We start from the raw sequence: 24,932 nt of genomic DNA on the forward strand, positions 1-24,932 counted from the left end.
TTTAAATCATCCATCAGTAATACTCAGTCTCATGCACCAAAACTGCCGACACTCACTAAACTGCTTCAAAATACTTGCCTCTCATAAGCTTTCTTTTCATGACCAGATGTACAAGCGCCAATAATCACTCATCTCTCATCCTCCACTTTCAGTTTTACCAAAATCAAGCCAGAACTTACTTCCTTACACTCTATCACACACTCCCACAACTCCTGTTTCAGTAGTGCTACTCCTTCCTTAGATCTTGTTCTCTCACTAACCTGATACTCCCAAAACATTTACAAACCATTCTTCCCCTCTACCCTTGAGCTTCATTTCACTCAGAACCAGAACATCCAGGTTACTTTCTTCAAACATACTACCTATCTCTCTTTTCTTCTCATCTTGATTACAAACACCCCAATCTAAGCCTCTGAGGGGGATCAACACTCCCTTTTTGACTCCTTCTGTTCACTCGTTTAGAAACTGAAATACAAAAAGGGGAGGGTTTCCAGACCCCCGCTCCCACCCCCTTTAGTTGTCTTCTAAGACATGCGTGGAATATGGAGCTAGAATTCTTTCTCCTCAACCTAAGGGATTATATCCAGAAGAGTTGTGGTTTTACTGACATCAAATGTGATATTTCTTCCTTTTATACAACAGTCAACAAGTTAACGACAAAAATATGTCCCCATTAAGGCTATCTTGCATGGAATGACAAACGAGTACAGTAAACCCTCGATTTAACGGACCCCAATCTAATGGATTTCAGATTTAACGGACTGGGCAAATAAAAAAAATCAATTAATAATAATAAAAAAATAAAAAAATTCAAACGCGCAACTCATATCACACTTGTTTTTGGTAGTGTGGGGTATACTCACTTTGTTTCAGTCTGTCTACCTCAAGCTACTGTGAAGTCAGATTGAATACAGAGAACTGTGACATTATCTATTACATAATTTTGCAATCCTTACGATTCAAAATGGCATCAAGTGATAGAGGAGTTAAAAGAAAGTGTCTGAACTGTATACAGGTACACCAGCGAATTTCAGGCAACTGATGGCTTGGCACCGCCTTTAGTCTGGACAAAATTACGAGAGAGAACTTGAAATTACCATGGCCACCATTAGAAGTCTTTGCAGGGGAGTAAACAAGACTATGAAAGAGGTGAGTACTGAGCATGATCGAGTGATCATAGAATGGTTTCAACAGCGTTGGAGTGATAGAGTGAACTTGTCAGGTAGCATGATAATGGACCAGGCTAAGTTGTTCCATAAAGAACTTAAATTACCTGTATTTCATTTTTTTTTATTATTTCGCTTTGTCGCTGTCTCCCGTGTTTGTGAGGTAACGCAAGGAAACAGACGAAAGAAATGGCCCAACCCACCCCCATACACATGTATATACATACACGTCCACACACGCAAATATACATACCTATACATCACAATGTACACATATATATACACACACAGACACATACATATATACACATGCACACAATTCACACTGTCTGCCTTTATTCATTCCCATCGCCACCTCGCCACACATGGAATACCGTCCCCCTCCCCCCTCATGTGTGTGAGGTAGCGCTAGGAAAAGACAACAATGGCCCCATTCGTTCACATTCAGTCTCTAGCTGTCATGCAATAATGTCCGAAACCACAGCTCCCTTTCCACATCCAGGGCCCACACAACTTTCCATTATTTACCCCAGACGCTTCACATGCCCTGATTCAATCCACTGTCAGCACGTCAACCCCGGTATACCACATCGATCCAATTCACTCTATTCCTTGCCCGCCTTTCACTCTCCTGCATGTTCAGGCCCCAATCACTCAAAATCTTTTTCACTCCATCTTTCCACCTCCAATTTGGTCTCCCACTTCTCCTCGTTCCCTCCACCTCCGACACATATATCCTCTTGGTCAATCTTTCCTCACTCATTCTCTCCATGTGCCCAAGCCATTTCAAAACACCCTCTTCTGCTCTCTCAACCAAGCTCTTTTTATTTCCACACATCTCTCTTACCCTTACATTACTTACTCGATCAAACCACCTCACACCACACATTGTCCTCAAACATCTCATTTCCAGCACATCCACCCTCCTGCGCACAACTCTATCCATAGCCCACGCCTCGCAACCATACAACATTGTTGGAACCACTATTCCTTCAAGCATATCCATTTTTGCTTTCGGAGATAATGTTCTCGACTTCCACACATTCTTCAAGGCTCCCAGGATTTTCGCCCCCTCCCCCACCCTATGATTCACTTCCGCTTCCATGGTTCCATCCGCTGCCAGATCTACTCCCAGATATCTAAAACACTTTACTTCCTCCAGTTTTTCTCCATTTAATTTAATTTATATGGGAGGGTATTGATTGAGAGGGTGAAGGCATGTACAGAGCATCAGATTGGGGAAGAGCAGTGTGGTTTCAGAAGTGGTAGAGGATGTGTGGATCAGGTGATTGCTTTGAAGAATGTATGTGAGAAATACTTAGAAAAGCAAATGGATTTGTATGTAGCATTTATGGATCTGGAGAAGGCATATGATAGAGTTGATAGAGATGCTCTGTGGAAGGTATTAAGAATATATGGTGTGGGAGGCAAGTTGTTAGAAGCAGTGAAAAGTTTTTATCGAGGATGTAAGGCATGTGTACGTGTAGGAAGAGAGGAAAGTGATTGGTTCTCAGTGAATGTAGGTTTGCGGCAGGGGTGTGTGATGTCTCCATGGTTGTTTAATTTGTTTATGGATGGGGTTGTTAGGGAGGTGAATGCAAGAGTTTTGGAAAGAGGGGCAAGTATGAAGTCTGTTGGGGATGAGAGAGCTTGGGAAGTGAGTCAGCTGTTGTTCGCTGATGATACAGCGCTGGTGGCTGATTCATGTGAGAAACTGCAGAAGCTGGTGACTGAGTTTGGTAAAGTGTGTGAAAGAAGAAAGTTAAGAGTAAATGTGAATAAGAGCAAGGTTATTAGGTACAGTAGGGTTGAGGGTCAAGTCAATTGGGAGGAAAGTTTGAATGGAGAAAAACTGGAGGAAGTAAAGTGTTTTAGATATCTGGGAGTGGATCTGGCAGCGGATGGAACCATGGAAGCGGAAGTGGATCATAGGGTGGGGGGAGGGGGCGAAAATTCTGGGAGCCTTGAAAATGTGTGGAAGTCGAGAACATTATCTCGGAAAGCAAAAATGGGTATGTTTGAAGGAATAGTGGTTCCAACAATGTTGTATGGTTGCGAGGCGTGGGCTATGGATAGAGTTGTGCGCAGGAGGATGGATGTGCTGGAAATGAGATGTTTGAGGACAATGTGTGGTGTGAGGTGGTTTGATCGAGTAAGTAACGTAAGGGTAAGAGAGATGTGTGGAAATAAAAAGAGCGTGGTTGAGAGAGCAGAAGAGGGTATTTTGAAATGGTTTGGGCACATGGAGAGAATGAGTGAGGAAAGATTGACCAAGAGGATATATGTGTCGGAGGTGGAGGGAACGAGGAGAAGAGGGAGACCAAATTGGAGGTGGAAAGATGGAGTGAAAAAGATTTTGTGTGATCGGGGCCTGAACATGCAGGAGGGTGAAAGGAGGGCAAGGAATAGAGTGAATTGGAGCGATGTGGTATACCGGGGTTGACGTGCTGTCAGTGGATTGAATCAGGGCATGTGAAGCGTCTGGGGTAAACCATGGAAAGCTGTGTAGGTATGTATATTTGCGTGTGTGGACGTATGTATATACATGTGTATGGGGGTGGGTTGGGCCATTTCTTTCGTCTGTTTCCTTGCGCTACCTCGCAAACGCGGGAGACAGCAACAAAGCAAAAAAAAAAAAAAAAAAAAAAAAATCTATTTAATTTATATCTAATATTCATCTAATTCAAATTTCTAGCAGTCCATGGTACACTCAAGACACATGGGAGGTGTATAATTAATGGGCTAGAGGCGTGATGATGAATCATTATTACGTGACCACGGTTGGTCCAGCAAAATGGTTAGTATGGCAAGGCTTTGGAACCAAGAGTGCCGGCGAATCAGTGGTGTACCTGTACTATGTACAAAAATGGCCCAGAGGTTATATTTTTTATTCAACAGACTTTTGGCATAAACAGACACCCCCTTTCCCATATCATTCTGTTTAATCGAGGGTTTACTGTATCATATATTTCTACCATACTTGTTTACTGTTTCCCAAGTTAGGCAGGCAGCAACAGGAACAAAAGGAGAATGGCTATATTTGCCCACATCCACTTTTGAGTTGTCCTGTAAAGTGCATTGAAACCAGAGCCCCCTATCCATAACCAGGCCCCACACATCTTTTCCTGATTTCCCCTGAATCATTCAGTCCTGGGAAAGCACATCAGCCCCTGGCTACCATATTGCTCTAAAATGCTTTTCATCATGCATGCCTCACGCTCTCCTGCATGTTTGGGCCCAGATCAATAAAAGCCTTTTTCGCTCCATCTTTCCATTTCATCTTTAGTCTCCCTCTCCCCTTTAACGCCTCCATTTCTGACACATATATCCTCATGGTCAGTCTCTCCTCACGCATCCTCTATATGTTAAACAATTTCACCATAACCTGTTTAGCTTTTTCAAACATTCTCTGCTGACTAACAAAACTCTCACTTACACTGCAATTCCTTACTCGTTCAACAAAAATAATAATCGGAGTTCCTTAGGTGTTTGTAGACCTGACCCTTACATGCAGAAAGGTTAAATGAAGAATGAAAGATAAAAGAGGCAATGAAGAATGAAAGATAAAAGAGGCAAGAGAATTCCAAAGCTTTGCTGCTGAGGATAAAAGAAATTACCATAACACTTAACCTCCATGTGACTGGCCTCCACACAAAAACCAGGGGAAGAAGCAACTAGCTGCATACCATGTTCAGGCCTCAGTGGCTGGAAAACACAAAAAGCTCATGAAAGTAGTGGCTGAAACAGGGCAGATACATCACAGTAGATGGATGTGGATAGTTCAGAAGTCTTTGCAGGGGAGTAAACAAGACTATGAAAGAGGTGAAAGAAGAGATGCCCCAGATATGCAAGCAGTACTCCATTCTGGGATGAATGAGGCCACTGTAGATAAGTAACAGCTGCTCAAAATAAAAACATTTGCAGCACCCACATAAAAACCCCACCTTTTGGGAAGAAGCTTTATAAATGTTATTATGTGGTGTTACCATGACACTGTGGACAATATATTCATGCCCAACATGTTTAAGATAACTTAATGTTGAATTGTAGTTTTTCAAACTTATGTGCAAGAAATGATTTCAAAAGAAACACTAGTAGAAACTGCAATCTCTGGACTTAAATCTAACATGGTTACTGCTTCCCTATTCTTAGATCATGCAAAACTCGCAATTAAAAGTGAAATATATATATATTTTTTTTTTTTTCCAAAAGAAGGAACAGAGAAGAGGGCCAGGTGAGGATATTCCCTCAAAGGCCCAGTCCTCTGTTCTTAACGCTACCTCGCTATCGCGGGAAATGGCAAATAGTATGAAAAAAAAAAAAAAAAATATATATATATGGCGGAATGGGTGCATAGTGCCATTGTACAAAGGCAAAGGGGATAAGAGTGAGTGCTCAAATTACAGAGGTATAAGTTTGTTGAGTATTCCTGGTAAATTATATGGGAGGATATTGATTGAGAGGGTGAAGGCATGTACAGAGCATCAGATTGGGGAAGAGCAGTGTGGTTTCAGAAATGGTAGAGGATGTGTGGATCAGGTGTTTGCTTTGAAGAATGTATGTGAGAAATACTAAGAAAAGCAAATGGATTTGTATGTAGCATTTATGGATCTGGAGAAGGCATATGATAGAGTTGATAGAGATGCTCTGTGGAAGGTATTAAGAATATATGGTGTGGGAGGCAAGTTGTTAGAAGCAGTGAAAAGTTTTTATCGAGGATGTAAGGCATGTGTACGTGTAGGAAGAGAGGAAAGTGATTGGTTCTCAGTGAATGTAGGTTTGCGGCAGGGGTGTGTGATGTCTCCATGGTTGTTTAATTTGTTTATGGATGGGGTTGTTAGGGAGGTGAATGCAAGAGTTTTGGAAAGAGGGGCAAGTATGAAGTCTGTTGGGGATGAGAGAGCTTGGGAAGTGAGTCAGTTGTTGTTCGCTGATGATACAGCGCTGATGGCTGATTCATGTGAGAAACTGCAGAAGCTGGTGACTGAGTTTGGTAAAGTGTGTGAAAGAAGAAAGTTAAGAGTAAATGTGAATAAGAGCAAGGTTATTAGGTATAGTAGGGTTGAGGGTCAAGTCAATTGGGAGGTGAGTTTGAATGGAGAAAAACTGGAGGAAGTGAAGTGTTTTAGATATCTGGGAGTGGATCTGGCAGCGGATGGAACCATGGAAGCGGAAGTGGATCATAGGGTGGGGGAGGGGGCGAAAATTCTGGGAGCCTTGAAGAATGTGTGGAAGTCGAGAACATTATCTCGGAAAGCAAAAATGGGTATGTTTGAAGGAATAGTGGTTCCAACAATGTTGTATGGTTGCGAGGCGTGGGCTATGGATAGAGTTGTGCGCAGGAGGATGGATGTGCTGGAAATGAGATGTTTGAGGACAATGTGTGGTGTGAGGTGGTTTGATCGAGTAAGTAACGTAAGGGTAAGAGAGATGTGTGGAAATAAAAAGAGCGTGGTTGAGAGAGCAGAAGAGGGTGTTTTGAAATGGTTTGGGCACATGGAGAGAATGAGTGAGGAAAGATTGACCAAGAGAATATATGTGTCGGAGGTGGAGGGAACGAGGAGAAGAGGGAGACCAAATTGGAGGTGGAAAGATGGAGTGAAAAAGATTTTGTGTGATCGGGGCCTGAACATGCAGGAGGGTGAAAGGAGGGCAAGGAATAGAGTGAATTGGAGCGATGTGGTATACCGGGGTTGACGTGCTGTCAGTGGATTGAATCAAGGCATGTGAAGCGTCTGGGGTAAACCATGGAAAGCTGTGTAGGTATGTATATTTGCGTGTGTGGACGTATGTATATACATGTGTATGGGGGTGGGTTGGGCCATTTCTTTCGTCTGTTTCCTTGCGCTACCTCGCAAACGCGGGAGACAGCGGCAAAAAAAAAAAAAAAAAAAAAAAAATATATATATAATTTTTATTTATTTTTTTTTTTTTTTTTATACTTTGTCGCTGTCTCCCATGGTTCCATCTGCTGACAGATCCACTCCCAGATATCTAAAACACTTCACTTCCTCCAGTTTTTCTCCACTCAAACTCACCTCCCAATTGACTTGACCCTCAACCCTACTGTACCTAATAACCTTGCTCTTATTCACATTTACTCTTAACCTTCTTCTTCCACACACTTTACCAAACTCAGTCACCAGCTTCTGCAGTTTCTCACATGAATCAGCCACCAGCGCTGTATCATCAGCGAACAACAACTGACTCACTTCCCAAGCTCTCTCATCCCCAACAGACTTCATACTTGCCCCTCTTTCCAGGACTCTTGCATTTACCTCCCTAACAACCCCATCCATACACAAATTAAACAACCATGGAGACATCACACACCCCTGCCGCAAACCTACATTCACTGAGAACCAATCACTTTCCTCTCTTCCTACACGTACACATGCCTTACATCCTCGATAAAAACTTTTCACTGCTTCTAACAACTTGCCTCCCACACCATATATTCTTAATACCTTCCACAGAGCATCTCTATCAACTCTATCATATGCCTTCTCCAGATCCATAAATGCTACATACAAATCCATTTGCTTTTCTAAGTATTTCTCACATACATTCTTCAAAGCAAACACCTGATCCACACATCCTCTACCACTTCTGAAACCGCACTGCTCTTCCCCAATCTGATGCTCTGTACATGCCTTCACCCTCTCAATCAATACCCTCCCATATAATTTACCAGGAATACTCAACAAACTTATACCTCTGTAATTTGAGCACTCACTCTTATCCCCTTTGCCTTTGTACAATGGCACTATGCACGCATTCTGCCAATCCTCAGGCACCTCACCATGAGTCATACATACATTAAATAACCTTACCAACCAGTCAACAATACAGTCACCCCCTTTTTTAATAAATTCCACTGCAATACCATCCAAACCTGCTGCCTTGCCGGCTTTCATCTTCTGCAAAGCTTTTACTACCTCTTCTCTGTTTACCAAATCATTTTCCCTAACCCTCTCACTTTGCACACCACCTCGACCAAAACACCCTATATCTGCCACTCTGTCATCAGACACATTCAACAAACCTTCAAAATACTCATTCCATCTCCTTCTCACATCACCACTACTTGTTATCACCTCCCCATTTACGCCCTTCACTGAAGTTCCCATTTGCTCCCTTGTCTTACGCACCCTATTTACCTCCTTCCAGAACATCTTTTTATTCTCCCTAAAATTTACTGATAGTCTCTCACCCCAACTCTCATTTGCCCTTTTTTTCACCTCTTGCACCTTTCTCTTGACCTCCTGTCTCTTTCTTTTATACTTCTCCCACTCAATTGCATTTTTTCCCTGCAAAAATCGTCCAAATGCCTCTCTCTTCTCTTTCACTAATACTCTTACTTCTTCATCCCACCACTCACTACCCTTTCTAAACAGCCCACCTCCCACTCTTCTCATGCCACAAGCATCTTTTGCGCAATCCATCACTGATTCCCTAAATACATCCCATTCCTCCCCCACTCCCCTTACTTCCATTGTTCTCACCTTTTTCCATTCTGTACACAGTCTCTCCTGGTACTTCCCCACACAGGTCTCCTTCCCAAGCTCACTTACTCTCACCACCTTCTTCACCCCAACAGTCACTCCTCTTTTCTGAAAACCCATACTAATCTTCACCTTAGCCTCCACAAGATAATGATCAGACATCCCTCCAGTTGCACCTCTCAGCGCATTAACATCCAAAAGTCTCTCTTTCGCACGCCTGTCAATTAACACGTAATCCAATATATGTATATATATATATATATATATATATATATATATATATAATTTTTTTTTTTTTTTTTCAAACTATTCGCCATTTCCCGCGTTAGCGAGGTAGCGTTAAGAACAAAGGACTGGGCCTTTTTTGGAATATCCTCACCTGGCCCCCTCTGTTCCTTCTTTTGGAAAATTAAAAAAAAAAAAAAAAAAAAAAGAGAGGGGAGGATTTCCAGCCCCCCGCTCCCTCCCCTTTTAGTCACCTTCTACGACACGCAGGGAATACGTGGGAAGTATTCTTAATCCCCTATCCCCAGGGATAATATATATAAATATATATATAAATTTTATAGAACTTACCCATTGCACCAACACCTGACAATGTGAGAAACTTCAAAAGCCCAGCTTTATGTTGCTTCCATAAATGACCAAGAACCTTATCTTCTGGGGTCCCACAACATCCATAGTACACATTTAGAGCAAGAGTATCGCTATGTTCATAAAAACAATCCTGAAAAGAAAATCAAATTTATAAATAAGAGACTTGATTCTCTAAGTGACACATAAAAGCTATTGAGACACTCATATAATTGGGCAGTAAAAGCAGTAAAATAACATTGTATGTGAAAGTTGCTAAGGTTAGGTGTGGCATGCTTAGTGTATGTGTGTGTGCAAAAGTGTATGCTTTGCTATCTTTTCAGTATTTCATTCCTTTCTCTTATGTTTTCTTTAAAATCTTTTAAAAATCAACTTTCTGCATACTCTCTGCATGCTATCTTGCATGGGTTCACTTCATCTCAAACATTTATCTGACCAAGTATGGTTAGTGACAGAGTACTTTTGCAAGGAGATGCAATCCCCATCATTTCTTACTTCCCTTATGACTTTAGTGTCATCCACAAACATACTCAAGTAAGCATCTAGTTATTCTAAATGATCCCTACAATGCACCACTGGTAACCCAAATCCCCTTAGAAATGACTTCTCCAATATGAGTCCTTTGTTCCCTTTCACTTAGGTAATTTTTTACTCAATGAAAAAGTCTCACCCTTATGCTTGCCTGAAAATCCCACTTCTTTACTAACCTCATGTGTGGAACAGTATTCAAGACGAATGCCTGTATTTTCAAGGTAACTTTTTTGCTTCTGACATGGATTTTGGAAGTGAACGTACACAGATATTTTTCATCTACTCATGGTATAGCACAGTATGTTTCAAAGGACTTTTCTAATATACTTATTATGTCTGGGAGTTTGGTGGTCTGTCCATGTCATCAGTGGGTCACTCTGGCAGAAACTGAAGACTTGCAACACTACTTTTCACGGCCAAAGAGCGGTTTGTTTGAAACTTTTGAACTCCCTTGTGACAGGCTTGGTGTCATGTGCCTTCTGGCACTCCAAGAAAATGTAAATCCTCCATCCATATCTTCTATCTAAAATATAGCTCATTCTTTCACAAAAGTTAAAAAAAAAAAGATTTGATATATATGCTCCTCCCCCACTCCTTCACTTATGTAAATTCTTTGCTTTTATGATTATCTTCCCCACTGTTATACAAACCACACTTGATTCCCCACTGTTATACAAACCACACTTGATAAAGATACTGGTCTGCAGTTCAGTGCCATTCCCAGATTTCATTTCTTAAAGACAGATATGACATTTGCTTTCATCCCCTCCTTTATCAAAAGCAGTCAATCACAGGCAAAAACCAAATAAAAATATATAAGCAAAGCCAAACAATGAGTCCTCACCAAAACAACAATCATGAAAATAATCTGAAGCTTCAGTGAGTGAAGCTGCTCATCCTTCTACAGGGAAAGAGTAAATCACTTGAAACAAATTCCCAAGGACTCAACAGTATCATTTGCTCTTGTAGTATATTCACTTTATGCAGTGGAAGTTACAATGCATAAAACAAGCAAATCACAATTTAGCAGTGAATGATGAAGTACAAAAAGGAACTAATTTACCTGCTTGGCCTTTTATCATGTAACTACCAATCTGGATGAGTTTAAATTGACAAGCAATTAATATGAAGGGCTAAGATGCACATCTGGACTGATTAAACTATTGACATCCATACACTGGATGGTGTTTGAATTCTTTGTTTAGGTGAGAATTAAGTGTTAATGGTGGTCTATAATAATATTGTTGCCAATATCTGTAAAATGTAATAACTGACATGTGTCAATAAACCTGTGTTTTAGATATCTGGGAGTGGACTTGGCAGCAAATGGAACCATGAAAGTGGAAGTGAGTCATAGGGTGGGGGAGGGTGTGAAGGTATTGGGAGCAATGAAGAATGTGTGGAAAGAGAGAACATTATCTTGGAGAGGAAAACTGGGTATGTTTGAAGGAATAGTAGTTCCAACAATATTACATGATTACCTGGCATGGGCTATAAGTAGGGTTGTACATATGAAGGCTGATGTTTTGGAAACAAAATGTTTGAGGACAATATGTGGTGTGAGGTCGTTTGATCAGGTAAGTAATGAAAGGTTAAGAGAGATAAGTAATAATATAATATGTATGGCTGATAAAGCAGAAGAGGGTGTGTTGAAATGGTTTGGAAATACAAAGAGAATGAGTGAGAAAAGATTGACAAAGAGGATATATGTGTCAGAGATGGAGGGAACAAGGAGAAGTGGGAGACCAAACTGGAGGTGGAAGGATGGGGTGAAAAAGATTTTGAGCAATAGAGGCCTGAACATGCAGGAGAGTGAGAGACATGCAAGGAATAGAGTGAACTGGAATGATATGCTATACCAGAGGCAATGTGCTGTCAATGGACAACCATGGCATGTGAAACATCTGGGGTAAACCATGGAAAGGTCTCTAAGGCCTGGATGTGGATAGGGAGCTGTGGTTCTAATGCATTATAAATGACAGCTAGAGATTAAGTGTAAACGAATGAGGACATTTTTGTCTGTTTTCCTGAAGCTACCTCACTGACGCAGGGGGTGGCGATGCTGTTTCCTGTGGGGTGGGTTGGCACCAGAATAGATGAAGGCAAGCAAGTATGAATATGTACAAGTGTATATATGTATATGTTGATATGATGAAAGCCAGCAAGGCCGCAGGTTTGGATGGTATTGCAGTGGAATTTGTTAAAAAAGGGGGTGACTGTATTATTGACTGGTTGGTAAGGTTATTTAATGTATGTATGACTCATGGCGAGGTGCCTGAGGATTGGTGGAATGCATGCATAGTGCCATTGTACAAAGGCAAAGGGGATAAGAGTGAGTGCTCATATTACAGAGGTATAAGTTTGTTGAGTATTCCTGGTAAATTATATGGGAGGGTATTGATTGAGAGGGTGAAGGCATGTACAGAGCATCAGATTGGGGAAGAGCAGTGTGGTTTCAGAAGTGGTAGAGGATGTGTGGATCAGGTGTTTGCTTTGAAGAATGTATGTGAGAAATACTTAGAAAAGCAAATGGATTTGTATGTAGCATTTATGGATCTGGAGAAGGCATATGATAGAGTTGATAGAGATGCTCTGTGGAAGGTATTAAGAATATATGGTGTGGGAGGCAAGTTGTTAGAAGCAGTGAAAAGTTTTTATCGAGAATGTAAGGCATGTGTACGTGTAGGAAGAGAGGAAAGTGATTGGTTCTCAGTGAATGTAGGTTTGCGGCAGGGGTGTGTGATGTCTCCATGGTTGTTTAATTTGTTTATGGATGGGGTTGTTAGGGAGGTGAATGCAAGATTTTTGGAAAGAGGGGCAAGTATGAAGTGTGTTGGGGATGAGAGAGCTTGGGAAGTGAGTCAGTTGTTGTTCGCTGATGATACAGCGCTGGTGGCTGATTCATGTGAGAAACTGCAGAAGCTGGTGACTGAGTTTGGTAAAGTGTGTGAAAGAAGAAAGTTGAGAGTAAATGTGAATAAGAGCAAGGTTATTAGGTACAGTAGGGTTGAGGGTCAAGTCAATTGGGAGGTAAGTTTGAGTGGAGAAAAACTGGAGGAAGTAAAGCGTTTTAGATATCTAGGAGCTGATCTGGCAGCGGATGGAACCATGGAAACGGAAGTGGATCATAGGGTGGGGGAGGGGGCGAAAATTCTGGGAGCCTTGAAGAATGTGTTGAAGTCGAGAGCATTATCTCGGAAAGCAAAAATGGGTATGTCTGAAGGAATAGTGGTTCCAACAACGTTGTATGGTTGCGAGGCGTGGGCTATGGATAGAGTTGTGCGCAGGAGGATGGATGTGCTGGAAATGAGATGTTTGAGGACAATGTGTGGTGTGAGGTGGTTTGATCGAGTAAGTAACGTAAGGGTAAGAGAGATGTGTGGAAATAAAAAGAGTGTGGTTGAGAGAGCAGAAGAGGGTGTTTTGAAATGGTTTGGGCACATTGAGAGAATGAGTGAGGAAAGATTGACCAAGAGGATATATGTGTCGGAGGTGGAGGGAACGAGGAGAAGTGGGAGACCAAATTGGAGGTGGAAAGATGGAGTGAAAAAGATTTTGAGTGATTGGGGCCTGAACATGCAGGAGAGTGAAAGGCGGGCAAGGAATAGAGTGAATTGGATCGATGTGGTATACCGGGGTTGACGTGCTGACAGTGGATTGAATCAGGGCATGTGAAGCGTCTGGGGTAAACCATGGAAAGCTGTGTAGGTATGTATATTTGCGTGTGTGGACGTATGTATATACATGTGTATGGGGGTGGTTTGGGCCATTTCTTTCGTCTGTTTCCTTGCGCTACCTCGCAAACGCGGGAGACAGCGGCAAAAAAAAAAAAAGAAAAAAAAAAAAATGTATATGTACGTGTATGTATGTGTGTATATGAGTGGGTGGGTCTTTCTTCGTCTGTTTCCTGGCACTACCTCAATGATGTGGGAAATGGCAATCAAGTATAATTAATAAATAAAATCAATAAACCTATGTTCTAGTCCCATTTTTCTTACTTCATCATATTTCACTTAATTCTACAACTGCCCAAACAAGGAGGACCATTCTTCTAAGAAACATGAGTACATAGATCAAGCTAACTCAAGGAAAAACAATTTACACATGAAACTCACTAAGAGACTTCCTGAATGGGGATGTATAACACCATCTTGGGTTGTACCATTGACCAAGTTAATATTCCCACACATAGATACTTCCTGAGGTAGACCAGAAGCTGAAGAATAGACAGCTCCTAAATACTGGAAAATCTGTTGTGAAACAAAACACTTTATTACGTAATGTTCAGGCAAATATTTTCATTGTACATACATAATCAAACAGTCATAAATTAAAGCTTATGCACACAGAAATACACCCACTGATGGAAAGACATATACAGAAACAAACCTGCTACCAGAGACCAAATTAGGAGAATATTTAAGGGGATGGACAATCTGCTGGCTAATATTAGAATACCTTTTAAGTATATGGACAAGGAAATATCTAGCAAACTGTTCATATCCTACATGACTGAGGCCAAAACTAGAATATGATTCACATATTTGGTCACAGCACCTAAAGAAACATAGAGTCAACAAAAAAGATTCAGAAAAAGCAAACAAGATGGTGTTGTAATAGAATTAATAGTTGAGCTACAAAGAAAGACTTGGGCACAAATCTGCCCACCTTGGAAGAGAGATGAGTGAAAGGTTGCCTAATCATTACATCTGAGTTTTTAAAACATATCAGGTGACCTGATCATAACATCTGAGTTTTTAAAACAGATCAATGACATAGACGGTATCCTTAACAATATACATAAATACAATTCTAATACCTGCCAGCACACAGTTTGCCTCCTTAACACCTGTCCTGATATGAAGCTCTGGTAACAGATTAGGATGTCTACTTCTGGGTCTCTTTAACATCCAGAGACCTGTAATATGTTTCCTTAGTTCTCTTTTTATACATAGATACCTTAGGGAGTTGTTAGGGAGGTGAATGCAAGAGTTTTGGAAAGAGGGGCAAGTATGAAGTCTGTTGGGGATGAGAGAGCTTGGGAAGTGAGTCAGTTGTTGTTCGCTGATGATACAGCGCTGGTGGCTGATTCATGTGAGAAACTGCAGAAGCTGGTGACTGAGTTTGGTAAAGTGTGTGAAAGAAGAAAGTTAAGAGTAAATGTGAATAAGAGCAAGGTTATTAGGTACAGTAGGGTTGAGGGTCAAGTCAATTGGGAGGTGAGTTTGAATGGAGAAAAACTGGAGGAAGTGAAGTGTTTTAGATATCTGGGAGTGGATCTGGCAGCGGATGGAAACATGGAAGCGGAAGTGGATCATAGGGTGGGGGAGGGGGCGAAAATTCTGGGAGCCTTGAAGAATGTGTGGAAGTCGAGAACATTATCTCGGAAAGCAAAAATGGGTATGTTTGAAGGAATAGTGGTTCCAACAATGTTGTATGGTTGCGAGGCGTGGGCTATGGATAGAGTTGTGCGCAGGAGGATGGATGTGCTGGAAATGAGATGTTTGAGGACAATGTGTGGTGTGAGGTGGTTTGATCGAGTAAGTAACGTAAGGGTAAGAGAGATGTGTGGAAATAAAAAGAGCGTGGTTGAGAGAGCAGAAGAGGGTGTTTTGAAATGGTTCGGGCACATGGAGAGAATGAGTGAGGAAAGATTGACCAAGAGAATATATGTGTCGGAGGTGGAGGGAACGAGGAGAAGAGGGAGACCAAATTGGAGGTGGAAAGATGGAGTGAAAAAGATTTTGTGTGATCGAGGCCTGAGCATGCAGGAGGGTGAAAGGAGGGTAAGGAATAGAGTGAATTGGAGCGATGTGGTATACCGGGGTTGACGTGCTGTCATTGGATTGAATCAAGGCATGTGAAGCGTCTGGGGTAAACCATGGAAAGCTGTGTAGGTATGTATATTTGCGTGTGTGGACGTATGTATATACATGTGTATGGGGGTGGGTTGGGCCATTTCTTTCGTCTGTTTCCTTGCGCTACCTCGCAAACGCGGGAGACAGCAAAAAAAAAAAAAAAAAAAAAAAAAAAAAAAAAAAACTTTATCTCATTTCTGATGTGTGTTTGTATGAAGCCAAATTAATCACTGCTAAACTAATGAGGGTTGGTGCTTAAGATAACATGATTATGAACATGATATGCAATAACAAGGAGAGTGTAAGGTAAAACAATAAGAACTAGAATGAAGAAAGAGGAACAGTTGTTTCATGTCTAACCTTAGCATCAGGAGAAAGGAATGTTGAGTTATGAGTATCAGAGTATGGCACAGCTACTCCCTGGGCACCTCCTCTTAGAATCAATGCAAGAGAGAATTTGCGATCAGTCATCCACTTACGGACAGCAGAGACTTCAGGGGGTGAGGAATCTTCTCCTTCTGTATCTAAAATATAATGGTTTTATTTGAAATAAAATACAAAACATATAACATATGAATCATACTCATGTCTATTGTTTCTACTTTTTTTGATGTATTTCATTTAAATCTTTAACTGTCTCTAATCACAAAGGGAGATCAAGAGCTTACATCTACTTCTGTATGAAAGAATTTAAAAAATGTAAGACAACAAAAGTTAGGATGTCCAATTCTCAAATATATCTATGGACATTATCCAGAAAAAATGATGTACATGCAATGCATAGACACAATGATGCACATAATCAATATATTCTGTCATTAATAAATATAAATGGCTTTGAGATGTGAAGAGAATGAGCGAAAAAAATATATTCGTCGGAAGTCGGGGGGACTAGGGTAGTCCAAAGTGGAGATGGAAAGATGGAGTAAAAAGGATTTTGACTAACTGAGACCTGAACACTAAGTAGGGTGAATGTATTGGTTAATTGTAACAAAACTATCTTAGCATGTAAAATGAGAAAGTCTGGAGGTATTAATGGGTCTTAAACATTATAATTTAGTGATATAAATCCTATTCTTCATGTTGGCCATATGCTGCACAAATAAATCAGCATATAATGCAGCAAATGATAAAATGACTAAATGTAAATGGAGTAAAACTTATTCATGAATATCATTTTTAGCTTACCTTTGACAATAAAATTTGAATCAAGTTCAACTCCATTGCCATTCTTAGTATCTATTCTTGATTCACATGTGGGTTCCTTTGATGGAGATTTTGGAATATCTGCACTGCCATCAGGGTTCAGTGTTGGCACAAGATGAACCTTAGCATTTTTCAAAATCTTACTGACAGCTGCATCATGATCATAATGTGAAAGCAAATACCTGAAATATATCACAATTTGTATCACACACATCAAGCAATAATTCTTATGTATGTATCTAAGACTGATGGGATAATCAATTAACTAGATTAGATAAACACCACTTTGGCATGTAAGATAAACAAGTTAGTTGCAGCTATCGCAGATTACTTGTTCGAAATAGGGTGGGAAAAGTTGCACTACCCCACCAGTTAGTGTGTTGCAATGTCTTAACCTCATAAACATCCAAGGGATATTTCACTGCTTAACCTCGTTCCATCAAACTAGAATGAGGTCACATACTGTATGTAGGTTCTCATGTTTGAAAAACATTTTCTCAAAGAGGCAGTAACCGGCATGGGATGAAATATCTCTCAGATGTCTAGAAGGTTAGTACATTCCACCACCCATACTAACTGGTGGGGTAGAGCTAATTTTCCCAACCTTTCACTAACCAGTAACCTGGCTATGATAATGGCAACTCACTCATTTTGAGCCTGCCTTTGAACAATCAGAGTTTACTTTAGTAACGACATCAATGACCCACTCACTCCAGGGGACTAACCCACCCAATAGCTCAGGATTCACAGAGCGCATGCATCAAATCAAAAGTGGTAACTAATAATAAAAAGTTTTTTGAAAAAAGACATGAGTAGGTAAGGGCAATGTACGAAAACAGTAAACTGCTCACAGGGCACTGCCAGCATTTGTCTTCTCTGCCAGTTTGTTTCATGAACAATAAAAATGTGCTTGAAATAATAAGAGTTCAGTATAAAGAAAGAAACAAATCCTTCAACATCACAGCTGTTGGCCATTCTCCTTCATACTGAATGCAGGTGTGAGCAGCATAAAATTTCTAAATATAATCATACCATTTACTACTAATGCTGTGCCTGTGTATGATATAGACGTACAACAGGAAAACAAGTTCAAGAAATAGATAAAAAGTCATCTCTACATCTCCCTCTTTTAGTTGATGCAGTGTGCATTGGCAAACAACAGCTGACTCTCCTCCCAGACCCATTCCCCATCCAAAGACTAAATAACTGCCCTTTTCTGCAAGACACTTGCATTTACCTCCCTCATTCACCATCCATAAACAAATCAAAGACATTGTAACATCAAACAATTCTGCTCCAGACCCACTTTCACCTGGATTCATCCATCCTCCTCTATACCTACTTACCTAAATAGCTTACTCTTTGCATAAAAACTCATCAATGTTTCTAAAATGTTTCTTCCCATACCATATAAACATAACACCATCCACAAAGCATCTCTATTCACCATATCAAATGTATTTTCCACATTCTTCAGAGCAAACACTTGATCCACATATCATCTGAATCTCTCAGCATGTCACCACCTCTCAATCACCACTCTTCCAAACAACTTACCAGGTACACTCAACATACTTGTACCTCTGTAATGTGTACTCTCATATTTGATCCCCCTTACCTTTTATACATTGATGGTACAGTAGTTGTCAGTGCTGTATGGATGTGAGGTGTGGGCTTTCAATGAAAATGTAAGGAATGGGATGAGTGTGTTGGAAATGAAATGTTTAAAGATAATATGCTGAGCGAAGAGAAATAACAGAAAATAACTGGATAAAAGAGAGGTGCGGTGTCATGAGGAGTATGTATGAGAGAAATGAAGAGGGCGTGCTGAAATAGTTTTGTCATATAGTGAGGATAACTGAGGAAAGGATGACTAAGAGGGTTTACATGTCAGCAGCAGTAGGAAAGAGAAGAGGAAAATTAAGAAGATGGGAAGGATTCAAAGATGATTTGATGGCTTGGGACTTGTTCATACAAGAGGGTGATAGGCATGCCAGGAATGGAGCAAACTGGAGTTTCACCCTTAAAGACAGTGACCGCTCTTTCCAAACATTAAGAAATGTGCCCAAGCCATCTGCCTTCTCAATTAAACTCTCATGGTTCCAATCACTACCATATCCACACCCCAGTAAAAAAATCATTTCAGTTCCTCAGGGTATTGCCATTCAAACTTATGCACCAAATAACCTGCCTCTTTTCAATGCTAAACCTAATAACCTTACTTTTATTCACATCAACTCTTACCTTTCTCCTTTCAAACACTCTCCCATACTCAGATTCCAGCTTCTGTATTTTTCACTCGAATCTGCTAATAGTGTCCTATCTCTAACAAACGACTACCTAATCACCTCCCATGAAACTCATTACCAACAGACTGCATACCAGCTCCTCTCTCAAAGACCCTTGCATTCAACCCTCTCACTACCCCATCCATAAACAGATCAAACAGCCACAGCAACATCAAACATCCTTCCCAGAGATCTACCTTCATCTGGAGCCCATCAACCCTCTTTCTACCAACTGAAACAAATACCTTACCTTCTTGATAAGAAATCCTTACTGCTCTGATAGTTTTCTTTCCATACCATACATATATTCATCAACCTAATCACTGCTTTCCCTTTGTATCTCTAATCATCTCTCATCTTTCCATACCATACATATATTTATCAACCTAATCACTGCTTTCCCTTTGTATCTCTAATCATCTCTCAAGCACATTTCTCAACGCAAATATGTGATCCACATATCCCCTACCACTTCTGAAACAACAACATCCCTCCCCAGTTGATGCTTTGTGCAAGCTACCACCCCCTCAATCACCAATCTCCCATATAACTGACCAGGTTCACTCAACAAACTCATACCTCATTAATTTGAACACTGAACTTTGTCCCCCTTGCTTCTATACATTGGCACTATACAAGTATTTCACAAATCCTCAGGTATCCAATCAATACTGCAGTCATCTTTCTTGGGAAATTCAACTGCAACCCCATCTACTCTGCCCACCTTGCCACACTTCATCTTATGCAAGGCTCTCTTCACCTGTTCTCTTTTCATAAATATACAAAAACTCTTCAGCCACTTTACTCTTCTGCCTCATAACTCCATCTATGAGGAGTAAAACCAGCTATGTCCCCAAGGTGAGTTCACAGAGCAAGAGGTATACGGCTGCTATGTTTGCGTTTGTGGGGTGAATGTAGGTCAATGAGATTAGGTGTTCATTGCCTTCATTGTGAAAGTTGCTCCTTAGGCATGAGATGTCATTTGAAATGCTGAATTAATGTTTGTAATGTTGAAAGAAAGAAGGTACTGAGATAGCTGATGAGTCAGTGAAGTGTAGTTTCAGGAAGGCATTTATGTCATGATATTGGCTTGAATACAAGTGCATTCTAAAAAATCAAGGACCTTTGTTCACAATGTTCTGTGACAAATAACTAAAAAACAACATACTAATGACTAACTGCCACTCTGGAGTTATAAGTACTGCAGACTGCTAAAATGCTTATCTTGTAATGTATAACAAAAAAAGATTATCTCTTCTCATCCTCTAATCTTTTGACCACACAATTCTGTACAGAGGGTTTTGAAGCATGTGCATCCAAGCTTCTTCTCTAACTCAATAGTTGCATAGACAAATGAATACCAGAATAAAATCTGATCAACATACTTACTTGGTTAGTTCAAGAACTAATTCTTTGCCACCTCTATCACTTTCACCAAGGCCTCCAATCACTGCAACAGATGGTCGATTTGGAAATTTTGCTCCTGATGTTACATCTATTTCCAAGGCCAAAATCTGTCGACTCTGAGCACTGCGTCCGATGCTGAAAAGTTAATAACGTTCTCATCATCTCTATCTTGGTTTACTATCAGTAACATCATTCCAATATTCAAGAGCAGAGTGAAGTGAAACTGTACAATACTGGGGAAAGTGGGGAGGAAACATTTGTATGCATCTTCCACAGGATCAAAACCATTACAGGTGAGTTCTGAAGTACTTATGTGGTCACATGTCAGTGATTATAAACCCCATTGCATATCCATTCGAAAACTATGATCATGAGATCTTAATTCATTATGAAAAAAATCAATTACCAAGATTTTTCTTTTTAACAACACACCCAATAAACAATGAAGGAGGAAATACAGAGAAGGCATAACACTTATGAAAAAAAATATAAGCCATGAGAAAAAATATACTGTACAGTAATAAAGTATTTTGACCTACACCATAAATCTGTAACAATATAATAAGTAACTGAAATTGAAAGAATACAACATACAAATATCAAATATACAACATATAAATACAGCACATAAATATATATAAAAAAAAATATTGACTGGGCTTTTGACTGGAAAATGAATTCTAATATTGATTAATGCAAAGTTTTACATATCGGTAGCAAAAAGAAGAAGGCAAACAACTGGGTGAACTATGATGAGCTTCAAAAGGTAAACATACAGTAATTCGTGATGACCAAAAGCCAAATAAGTAAGCCAAAAGAGCAGTAAAAAAGTTAAATCAAACTTGGGGGTTCAAAGGAAGAGTTAGAATTTACATCTAAGGAAACACTCCTCATTCTGGTGCCTTCTTACCTTGAACAGCATGCTCAGTTTTGGTCATCCTATTTGAAAACAGACACAGACAGAATTGAGATAGTACAGCAGTGAACAACAAGATGTTTTCCAGACTGAGATACAAATCCTACAAAAGCTAGCTCAACAGCTAAAGCTTCGATAATCTCAATGAATGATGCTACTTAAAGCTAGATTTGTTAGATCTCACCTTTAGCAGTGTATAGAAACTTGTCAGCAAACATTTAAGACTGAAAAGTGAAAAGGATGAAATACTTTTTTTCAATGGAATTCATTAAGCAATGAATGGTTTACCACAAAGAGTAATTGAAAGTTCAAATAAAAACTTAGCATGAAGTCCACAACTGACAATAATTGTGCTGCCTTAGTTATATGTGAACATTACAGGTATTTCTCTCTGAATCATCATCTTCTCTACTTTTATCACACTAATTCATAAGTTTCTGATCTCTTCCACATACTTTCTGAATTTCTGATTTCTTCCATAAACAGCCTTGAAAGGACCAAGTGATCTGTTGTTGTTTGAATTCCAATGTATTTCTTTGTGTAGTTTTGCTGTCGGTCCACATTCAACCCAGTTGTTCGTTCACCTCAAGGGGTTGGTCAATAAAATAGGTATATGGCTCAGGCTAGGTTATTGCAGCAGAATCTATTAAGAAAGGGGGTGACTGTGTTGTTGATTGGCTGGTAAGGATATTCAATGCATGTATGGATCATGGTGAACTGCCTGATGAATGGCAGAATGCATGCATAGTGCCATTGTACAAATGCAATGGGAATAAAGGTGAGTGTTCAAACTACAGAGGCATAAGTTTGTTTAGTATTCCTGGGACATTGTATGGGAGGGTATTGATTGAGAGGGTGATGGCATGTATAGAGCATCAGACTGGGGAGAAGTAGTGAGGCTTCAGAAGTGGTATAGGATGTCTGGATCAGGTGTTTGCTTTGAAGAATGTGTGTAAAAAATACTTAGAACAACAGATGGATTTGTATGGGGCATTTATGGTTCTGAAGGAGGCATAAGATAGGGTTGATAGAGATGCTTTGTGGAAGGTCTCAAGAGTATATGGTGTGGGAGGTAAGTTGCTAGAAGCAGCGAAAAGTTTTTACCAAGGAGGTAAGGCGTGTGTTCGTGTAGGAAGAGAGGACAGTGATTGGTTCCCAGTAGATGTCGGTCTGTGTGATGTTCCCATGGTTGTTTAATTTGTTTATGAATGGGGTGGTTCGTCTAGCCATAACCATTGCAAGGGAGAGTGATTAAAGAGGGGTAACATGGTGGGGGTTGACGTGGGTAGCTGGGTGTGTCTTGCAACTTTTTTATGTTTTTGTGTTTTGCCAATTCTCTCATAATAATTTGGTTAATGCTAGGATGGGCTTTAAAACTGCCTGGGGAAAGTTAGCAATTAAGATAGATTCAATGAAATTGCATGTGGCATAATCAGCAGAGGGGTATAAAATAACTGGATTTTCAAGATCCGTGGGGTGATAATTTTCATGACAATGTTTAGCGATCGCATTTTTTTGGTCATCCCTGCATACAGAATGACGGTGCCAATAACACCTCTCAATTACAGTTTTACTTGTCTGGCCTATGTAAATATATTTACATACCTTGCATTTGATGGCATAAACACTCGCAGTTGTTGCGTGATCTGGCCTACTATTTATTAAGGTCCTACTGATGGTGCTATTGCTTTCCAGTACAATAAATTACTAACTAACTATTATAGAAAACTTAAAAGGAAGGTTTACCATGGTACGACAGTTGACTGAAGCTGTAATCATGAGAGATTTCATTACCATGAGAGGTTAACACAAATGTAAATTTCATTTAAACTGGCATGAGTAAATTTTCAAGGTATATACTTCTGAACATAAAATTACACAGCCTGTCAGACAACAATAAAAAATATCAAGAGTAGCAATGTTCCCAAAGGTACCTTTGTATACACACTAATGCTAGTTAGCACTGATGTATGCTATCTACCATATCTTGGGGGTGGCCCATTTGCATTCTTGATCATTATCCTCTAAGTGTGTTATTCTAACAATAACAAAACAGCCTACAGGAGTTGGTGGCTAAGGTGGATTTCTGAAGAGGGGTTTTGGATTTGGCAAGAATACTGAAGAAAAATATCATACATGTGTGATCACCAGCAACTCAAATCTTACCATTCAAGCCATCACTTTAATACTCTGTCTTTTTCATTTGCAGTATCTATATAATAACTAGTAAACCAACCATACTTCCTAATAAGCAGATGTATTTATCCACAATACACATGAGGAAATGACACTACTGTTCATCTGTTCCTGAGGCTACCTCACTTAGGGGAGGAAAAGGTAATTAGGTATTAAAAATAATATCTACTATGGCAAGATACCTCACTTAGGGGGGAAAAGGTAAATAGGTATCAAAAATAATATCTCCTATGGCAAAAGACTATCACACTTCAGATTCCATATTTTCTCATTAATTCTTTCCCTTCTTTTTCAGGCTCTTCCATAGAAAACCAACATATTCATGAAACTTAGCACAAAAATAAGCATCTTTAAACACACATAAATGGGTAAAACATACCTGTACAAATGAGATATTTCTGAGAAGTTGGAAAAGAGGTTGCGCATGTAGTCTTCAGTTCCATAATAGGAGTGGTATGCAATAACAGAGTCTTTCAGGGAATCAAGTGTAAAACTTGCAAGTGTCTCTTTATGTGCTTCAATTACAAGGTTGACAGTTTTGTTTTCCAGGTCACTGGATGTTACCTGCAAATTTCAAAGTAAGAAAGGACCATTAGCAATTTCATACCATTGATCATCAGAGAAATAACTGGATTTAGCAGAACTTAATCAAGCTAATATACTTTTAACAATTCATTGGGGAAGAGCAGTGTGGTTTCAGAAGTGGTAGAGGATGTGTGGATCAGGTGTTTGCTTTGAGGAATGTATGTGAGAAATACTTAGAAAAGCAAATGGATTTGTATGTAGCATTTATGGATCTGGAGAAGGCATATGATAGAGTTGATAGAGATGCTCTGTGGAAGGTATTAAGAATATATGGTGTGGGAGGCAAGTTGTTAGAAGCAGTGAAAAGTTTTTATCGAGGATGTAAGGCATGTGTACGTGTAGGAAGAGAGGAAAGTGATTGGTTCTCAGTGAATGTAGGGTTGCGGCAGGGGTGTGTGATGTCTCCATGGTTGTTTAATTTGTTTATGGATGGGGTTGTTAGGGAGGTGAATGCAAGAGTTTTGGAAAGAGGGGCAAGTATGCAGTCTGTTGTGGATGAGAGAGCTTGGGAAGTGAGTCAGTTGTTGTTCGCTGATGATACAGCGCTGGTGGCTGATTCATGTGAGAAACTGCAGAAGCTGGTGACTGAGCTTGGTAAAGTGTGTGAAAGAAGAAAGTTGAGAGTAAATGTGAATAAGAGCAAGGTTATTAGGTACAGTAGGGTTGAGGGTCAAGTCAAC

General features: G+C 40.0%; 1 protein-coding gene across 2 annotated transcripts in view; it reads right to left on the bottom strand.

The window, feature by feature from the left end:
• LOC139756822 (carboxypeptidase D-like) overlaps positions 1 to 24,932 on the bottom strand; it is a 151,081-nt gene that overhangs the window by 13,790 nt on the left and 112,359 nt on the right. Inside the window, exons 21-27 of one of the 2 annotated variants that reach the window (XR_011714449.1) lie at positions 24,047 to 24,231; positions 20,538 to 20,690; positions 16,843 to 17,042; positions 16,015 to 16,178; positions 13,912 to 14,046; positions 9,248 to 9,398; positions 4,784 to 4,871 (exon numbers count right to left, since the gene is read on the bottom strand). Coding sequence is in view for 1 of the 2 variants with exons in the window: in XM_071676643.1 (XP_071532744.1) it covers positions 9,248 to 9,398; positions 13,912 to 14,046; positions 16,015 to 16,178; positions 16,843 to 17,042; positions 20,538 to 20,690; positions 24,047 to 24,231 (988 nt within the window). In the remaining variant the exon portion in view is untranslated. The remainder of the gene's footprint in view (positions 1 to 4,783; positions 4,872 to 9,247; positions 9,399 to 13,911; positions 14,047 to 16,014; positions 16,179 to 16,842; positions 17,043 to 20,537; positions 20,691 to 24,046; positions 24,232 to 24,932) is intronic. The other variant, XM_071676643.1, reaches the window with a different exon arrangement.

The sequence above is a fragment of the Panulirus ornatus genome, chromosome 23, assembly GCF_036320965.1.
Source record: "Panulirus ornatus isolate Po-2019 chromosome 23, ASM3632096v1, whole genome shotgun sequence".
Classification (NCBI taxonomy): Eukaryota; Metazoa; Arthropoda; class Malacostraca; order Decapoda; family Palinuridae; genus Panulirus; species Panulirus ornatus.